General features: G+C 56.5%; 1 protein-coding gene across 17 annotated transcripts in view; it reads left to right on the forward strand.

The window, feature by feature from the left end:
• Positions 1–6,908, forward strand: part of RERE (arginine-glutamic acid dipeptide repeats) — a 466,287-nt gene extending 459,379 nt beyond the window's left edge. For all 17 annotated transcript variants that reach the window (XM_063594922.1, XM_055104272.2, XM_055104287.2 and 14 more), the window contains 4 exons: positions 407–1,127; positions 3,067–3,213; positions 3,714–3,894; positions 4,193–6,908. In XM_063594922.1, the coding sequence (XP_063450992.1) occupies positions 407–1,127; positions 3,067–3,213; positions 3,714–3,894; positions 4,193–4,226 (1,083 nt within the window). In that variant the 3' untranslated portion in view covers positions 4,227–6,908. The remainder of the gene's footprint in view (positions 1–406; positions 1,128–3,066; positions 3,214–3,713; positions 3,895–4,192) is intronic.
• Positions 6,909–7,836: the final 928 nt, after the last annotated feature.

Genomic DNA, 7,836 nt, shown 5'->3' on the forward strand with positions numbered 1-7,836 from the left:
GTGGCCAGCTCTTTGCTGTCGCGGGAAGGAAAGGGCAGCCAACCCAGGAAGTGGCATGAGGGACTGCCAGTGAGGTTCCTGGCCTGCTGGGCTCACTCACCCATGCCCCTCAGCTGTCACTCCCAGACACAACCCTCACACGTAGACAACCCGTGCATGAGCTTAGTCTCACAGGGACACATTCCCATCTGGGCCTGAGGGGAGCTGCGGGCACAGGTGAGCCCGACCCTGCGAGGCCTGGACTGCATCCTGGTGTCAGGCCAAGGCAGGGCCGGGTCTCCGTGGAGGGACCAGGTTGGCCTGTCAGAGCAGGCCAGGAGCAGGACCAGGCCCACCTCCGCAGTGGGGACCAAGCGGAGACCCCAGGCGCTCGGGGGACCCCTCATGCCTTCTTTTCCTTCTGCAGAAGGCGTCCAGCTCAGCGCATGAAGGTCGCCTCAGTGACCCACAGCTCAGTGGTCCTGGCCACATGCGGCCATCCTTCGAGCCACCACCAACCACCATTGCTGCTGTGCCCCCCTACATCGGGCCCGACACACCTGCCCTTCGGACTCTGAGCGAGTACGCCCGGCCCCACGTCATGTCGCCCACCAACCGCAACCACCCCTTCTACATGCCCCTTAACCCCACGGACCCCCTGCTGGCCTACCACATGCCTGGCCTCTACAACGTCGACCCCACCATCCGCGAGCGGGAGCTCCGGGAACGGGAGATCCGAGAGCGGGAGATCCGGGAGCGTGAGCTGCGGGAGAGGATGAAGCCGGGCTTCGAGGTGAAGCCCCCAGAGCTGGACCCCCTGCACCCAGCCGCCAACCCCATGGAGCACTTTGCCCGGCACAGCGCCCTCACCATCCCCCCGACCGCCGGGCCCCACCCTTTTGCTTCTTTCCACCCGGGCCTGAACCCCTTGGAGAGGGAGAGACTGGCCCTGGCGGGCCCCCAGCTGCGGCCCGAGATGAGCTACCCTGACAGACTGGCAGCCGAGCGTATCCACGCAGAGCGCATGGCATCGCTGACCAGCGATCCCCTGGCCCGACTGCAGATGTTCAACGTGACTCCGCACCATCACCAGCACTCTCACATTCACTCCCACCTCCACCTCCACCAGCAGGACCCCCTCCACCAAGGTGCGTGCCCCAGCGTGGCAGGTGGGACAGAAGCACGGGGAGGGGTGCAGAGCCTGATGAGTGACAGTCACCATCCAGGAGCGGAATACGAACAGATCCCTCATTCCTGGCAGATCTTAGAAGAGCTCAGCATCCACTACCGTCACGGTTTTGCTGTATCGCAGTCTCTCCTCGGCCCCGCAGCTCTCCAGAACTGCAAGGCCTCAGACAGCTGCAGCACACGGGTGAAGCCTGGGTTCTTGGCCCTGTGCCTGGGATGGAGGGAAGTGGCCTAGGCCCACAGGGCAGGGTAAGGGCAGCAGAGCAGTGTCATGTGGCCTTTGGAGCCAAGGAACGTACAGATAAGGCACTGGGCTACTCAAGGGTGGCTGAGGGAGAATGAAAAGCACAGTCCTCTTCCCTTGAGGAGCGAGGCTGGGCAGGCCTCCTGCTGGCTTTGGCTGAGTTTTCCGAGCTGACCCACCTGGCCAGGGCTGCCCAGTCCTGTCCACCCTGGAAGTAGGAGCTCCTTAAGGCCACTCATTGACCAGCTGTGGGGAGGCTGCTCTGAGGCAGAGGCAGGCCCAGCTGGCATCCTCACTCCCTCTGCAGCCTGGTGAGATGGCGCAGGGGGTGGCTACTGTGCTTATGAGGAGGCAGGTTCACCTGCTCCATGGGACTTGGAGTACAGGTCCTGTGGGACAGCCTGCGTGCAGGGCTTCCTCACTGGCCACCCTCCAGTGTGGGGCAGGATGACTGATAGAGCAGGGCCCAGAGGGAGGGCGGGGAGCCACCTTGCTTGGAGGCACCAGGCGCCTCCCCTGCCCCTGTACCCAGTCCTGACATGGGAGAGCACTCACCATTGCCGTCCTCATATCTGAAGCTCTGTTGGCACCTGGTGTAGACCTTACAAGCCTCAGTATGAGCAGTGTTGAGGACAGGTAGTCATTTGTTCATTCATGCATCATTCATTCAGCAAGTGTTTACTGAACCCCTGGAATGTGCCAGGCACAGTTGTAGGTGCTGGCAGAACCCCTGTCCACATTTACCTTCCAGTTTGGGGAGATAGTTGAAAGATGTGTGCCACATTGTGAGAGGCAGAAAGTATATGTTCTGGAAAAAAATAAATCCAGAAGAGGGGATCAGGAGAGCTGGGCGCAGGGGCAGTATGGCGGTTTCGAGAAGGCCGTCAGGAGAGGTCCGCTGAGGAGGTAGCAGAAACATGGAGGAGATGAAAGGGCAAGCTGTGGGAAATCGGGGTAAGAGCAGCCACAGAGGCAGAGCGGGGGCTCCCAATCTTCCAGGGACCCCAGGGCAGCATGGCTGGAGGTGGCAACCCTGAAATCCCTGCCAGCGCCTGTGTTGGCTGGAGCTGGGAGATAGGAGGTGAGGGCAGGAGGTGGTACAGTGAGGTCAGATCAAGGCAACGTTCTGAAGGGAGAGACGCAAGATTTGTGCCAGCAGAGAGGAGAGGGCAGTGCTGTGCCAGGTCCCCATTCTGCGCCACCCACTCTGCTGGCCTCCTTTAGGTTCTGCGAGTGAAGAGCAGGGAGACAGCCCTGGGCAGGGGGTGCCAGCCCAACACCCGCTGGCGCAAGGCTGTGTGTTCCTGTGACCTGACAGGCAGAGGGCAGGCCCAGGTGGCCGGCGAGAGGGACCCTGCTGATGCCGGGCCCTCGACAAAACTGGCCTGGGATTGCCTGTTAGGGGCCCTCCACAAGCGGACGAGGAAGTGCCTGCATCAGCGGTGGGCTCGTCACTTCTTTCGGCCTCTGGAGCTCTTGCTGAAGGTGGAGGCAGCCACTTTGGGGCAGGGCCACCTGTAGCCAGGTGGTGCATCCAGCCCTGGTGACCAGGAGCCATCCTGGGTGAGGAGGAAGTCATCGGTCATTCCAGCCAAGGGGGACAAACATTGAAGAGCTGCACACCGCCTCCATCTGGCGTTTTGTCCTTTCCTTAGGTTCAGCAGGCCCCGTTCACCCGCTGGTCGACCCCCTGACTGCCGGTCCCCACCTGGCTCGCTTCCCCTACCCGCCTGGCACTCTCCCCAACCCTCTGCTTGGACAGCCCCCACACGAGCACGAGATGCTTCGCCACCCAGTTTTCGGTAAGACTTCCCCTCCAGGAGGGGCGGGGAGGCCGTGTGAGGGTTGGGTTGGGGTCTGGTCTGCTGTCTTCATTCATTACTCATTCATTCATTCATGCATTGAGCAGGTGGGTTCGCTCCCCCTGCATGCAGGGGGTCCGTGGGGGAACAAGCCTCCTGCCCTCTGGGGGCTGTCTGGGGTAGGGGTCATAAATGCATCAGCCTTGCTAAGAGCCGGTGAAAGTAGCAGAGGGGACTCATGGCAGGTCTCTGAAGGAGAAGCACTTGGGCTGAGGCCTTGGAGGAGGGGCCAGGCAGGTCCAGGCAGAGGCACCCAAGGGCACCTCCTGCCTCCCCAGAGGCTCTGCCCTCCGGCTGTCTGCAGAGTCTGGGAGGGGCTGGCTCCTGTGTCCGAACTGGCACCTCTCCTGTGCTCTTTGCCATTTGCTGTGCCTGTGCCGCCCTGGTCTTGGCCAGTCCTCTGGCTATTTCTGTAGCGCGGGTTGTTTTGTGTTTGGCAGGCACCCCCTACCCCCGTGACCTGCCTGGGGCCATCCCACCCCCCATGTCAGCAGCCCACCAGCTGCAGGCCATGCATGCCCAGTCGGCCGAGCTGCAGAGACTGGCCATGGAGCAGCAGTGGCTGCATGGACACCCCCACATGCATGGTGGCCACCTACCAAGTCAGGAAGATTATTACAGGTGAGGCGGGGTGCTGGGAGGGAGTGGAGGGGTTATCTGAGCCCAGGTTCCCAACCTCCCCGTGTGCCCAGGGCCAGGCTCCTCCCCCTCGGCCTGCTGGGCCCTGGAGGGGACATTGTGGAACCATGGTGATGGGAGAAACAGAGGAAGGGAGGTGTTGGGAGGGTAGGTCAGCTACACAGGAGGCTGCGGGCTTGGGGTTGGATTGCCTGGCTGTTGTCTTTGGGGTTGCCTCCAGCCTGCGTGACCGCCTGCCTAGGCCTGAGACTAAATACGCTTTCCTGTTTTGTCTTTCCAGTCGACTGAAGAAAGAAGGTGACAAGCAGTTATAAGTTATTTATTTGTTAACGCTGGCTGTGGAAACCCCAGTTCTTGGGGGGAGAAACAGGACTTTTTACATACAATAGGAGCTGCAAAAGCAAAAAGAATATCTTCTAAAGATTTCTTTATATATTTAAAAACCCACAACTAAAAATGTATCCACATAGTAGTGTTCGTTTGTCGAGAGGATTTCCTGAGACTGGTTTGGATCTCCCTGCATGACAGTCCCCCAGAAACTTAGTGAGTCCTGGACTGGACTGAACATCCAGAAAGCTTCCCTGCAATCTTGGGGTTTGGCTTTAGTTTTCTTTTCCTTAATTTCTCAGTAGGTGCTAGAATCCAGTTCACACCCTTCACTGTGCGTGCAGACACACTGACACACTCCACCACGAGTGCTCCAGAGCCCACGAGGCTTGCAGATCGGGGGCATAGGAATTTGGAATCCAAGAGCTATAATTTTTAAAAAAAATCTTTTATTTTAATACATTGTAGGAAATCTTCATAATTGGAGAAAGTTCTGCAGCATGGCTTTTTACGTCTGTAAATAAATAATTTTAGAACAGCCTTTTTTTCTTCCATAAACTACTATTGTGATCTATTTTTTCCAGCCATGTCACTAATTGTGAATTCCTACCAACTATTGACAGAATACAGAGTTGATTTTTTAATAAAAAGTTATATATAATTATCCCTTTAATTAAAGGGAGCAAAGGGGCGTTCCACATGGACAGAGGCTTGGACCGAGGCCTGGTCACAGCAGCGAGCATCCAGGGTTTGCAGGGACGATGTTACAGACTCTGTTTTCTGCCTTGCGTTTCACTTGTGTCTGCTCCTAGCCTGTGCTCTGCCAGCAGCACAGACATCTGCTTCATCAGGCCTCTTCCATTTTGCACAGGGAGTGCAGGAGGTGAGTGTTCACTTTCTGTTCTCCAGTGTCACTGTTCTGTTTCCACGGGATGGAAAGCGCGTGGGCCTGTGTCCATTGTAGATTTCCTTCTAGATTTCTATGTACACACACTTGATTGTTCTGGATGAATGTCTTTTTTAATACTCCGAAAATTTCATCATCTAAGAAAATGATTCCATACAAATAACTCAGCACACAAGTGACCCAGGACATATGCCTGCCAAAGGGATGTGTTAGAAGGCTCCCTTCTCATGCGCATTGTCACTTGGATCTTGTGGTGAGGACGGCCCCATCTTTCTTGCCACAGATTGAGGCCACTTTTGAGCAAGGGAGATCCTGGAGTTAAGACAGGTGTTGGGGGCAGCCTGTATTTTACCCTAGGGGCAGGTCTGCATGGTGACCCCACATCGCACTGGTAAACCATTTGAGTCCCACTCTTCATCCTGGAAGTGGGAACTGGAGTCCCACCCACAGTGCAGTCAGAAGGCATGCTGTGTGGGGGCTGCTTCTCAGGAGGCCAGGCCCTTCTGAGCGGAACCGTCCTGGAGAGAGCCTGCCCTCGTTTCCAGGCCGCAGCTGTAACGCACTTTCTCCCAGGCTGAGGGCGGGTGTTCTGGGGTGTCTGCCCTCTGTCGGCCCTGCTTCCTGCCAGGACGTGGCCTCTTCCGATCCTTTTCTCTCAGACACTGGAGGTCTCTTCTGCCATTGTGCTGGTCCCATCCCAAGAATTGTAGGACAGAGACCACACTGGGTCGGCGGACACAAAGTCCATCCAGCACCCAGGCCGCAGAGGGAGCAGGAAGAGATGCTGATAGTTTGTAGAAACCAGCAGCTACTGGCTCAAATTCAGGTTCTGGAGTCAAATAGCGACATTTCCAGTTTCTCTTAAAAACCGTGTTTGGTTTCAGTTGGGATAGGCTTGTTTTGTCTGTTGAAAATGTTTCTAGTTTTTTTTTCTTTCATTTTTCTCTCATTCCATTTCTGCCTTAACTTTAGTTTGTTCACAGGGAGGCAAAGCTGACATGAACCTTTTGTCGTGGGACTTCAGGCCACATTGGCTTGAAGGCATTCGTTTCCTTCTGGGGTGGGGACGGGCCGTCATGGCAGGCTTGTTCCCGTGGCTCTGAGCGAAGCCTCTTCCTGCTGGGCTCCCAGACTCCTGCATCCAGGCCCGCACCTTCTCGGCTTCTGGTTTTTCTTTCTTTCTTTTTGGTAGAACACAACATCTACCATTCAGTTAAACCTTCTTTATCTCCTCCTCTGGCATCCGTTTTTCCAAAGAAGAGTCGAGTCCTCTGAGGTCTGTGCTTGAAAGCCATCCGAAGGCATTCTTGTTAGCTTTGCTTTTCTCCCCATATCCCAAGGCGAAGCGCTGAGATTCTTCCATCTAAAAAACCCTCAACCCGAAACCCTCACCAGATAAACTACAGTTTGTTTAGGAGGCCCTGACCTTCACGGTGTCTTTGAAGCCCAACCACTCGGTTTCCTTCGGATTTTCCTCCCTTTGTTCGGGGTTTGGTTTGGCTCCTCTGTGTGTGTCCGTATCTTGTTCGGTGTCCTCGAGGTTGAGCTTCACTCCACTGCGGCAGAGGCAGCGTGCACACTCAGATTTGCTACGTTTCTATATATCTTGAAGCTAAATGTATATATGAGTAGTTTGCCATGAGATAACACAGTGTAAACAGTAGACACCCAGAAATCGTGACTTCTGTGTTCTCTCCATTTGAGTATTTTGTAATTTTTTTGAAATATTTGTGGACATAAATAAAACCAAGCTACACTACAACCCTTGGGTGTCTCCCGTGCACTGTCTCATTCCTGGAGAGTGGGCGGGGATCCTGGCTGTTACCCCAGGTGGGGAAGGGACAGAAGGAGAGTCGGCTGTTCCCTGCTGCTCGGGACCCTGTTTGCATCCCAGAGTGGCTTCCAGAAACATCCTCTGTCTGGGAAGAGGCTTTCCCTGGTGAGGGTGCTGTCTTTCTTTGGAGGCTCCCCAAGCAGCGGGATGGGCCCTAAGCAGGCACTGGCATTGGGACTAAGAGCATCTTCCCCCACCCCTTGCCATTCACCCCACACCTCTAATCCGTGGGCGTTACCAGCATGTATGGGCATGTGGCACCCTCCCTGCTCAGGAGACACATCAGAACCACCCCATCCTAGCGGCCTCCTGCCTGGCCCCCATCGGCCTCCCCGTGGCCTACCAGTGCCCCACACCCCACCCCCAGCCACCCAGCTCTAGAGCTGCACTCCAGGTGGAGGATGCATCCCAGGCCTAAGGGGCTCTAACCCTCCAAAGGGGCTGCAGGCCGCCTGCAGGGTGTGGACATGGCCACGGGGGGGCAGGCGTTGGAATTGCGCTGTGGCTTCAGAACCTGTTGAGGGCATTTTCCTGAAGCCTCAGGATTGTCCCCGGAAATGTGTGTCCACCCTTTGTCATCTGGGATAGGGCCATGAGTTTCTAGGTGTTTGCAGACATGGGGCAAGAGCAGCCCAGAAAGCTGACTGTTGGTAAACTGTCCTCAAACCAGGCAGGGTCCGCCACGTGGTAAAGACTTGGGGAGCAGCAGGCACCAGGCACTGCCTCGCTCAGGACCTGAGAAAGCTTCGCCATGCAAAGACCTGAGTGGCGCACACGATGACGGCCCTTGAGGCGAACAGCAGGGGTCCTGCTCAGCAGCGTGGCTGACCAGGGCACAGGGATGGGCCCGCAGGCT

This window comes from Pan paniscus, chromosome 1 (genome assembly GCF_029289425.2).
Source record: "Pan paniscus chromosome 1, NHGRI_mPanPan1-v2.0_pri, whole genome shotgun sequence".
In the NCBI taxonomy this organism is placed as follows: domain Eukaryota; kingdom Metazoa; phylum Chordata; class Mammalia; order Primates; family Hominidae; genus Pan; species Pan paniscus.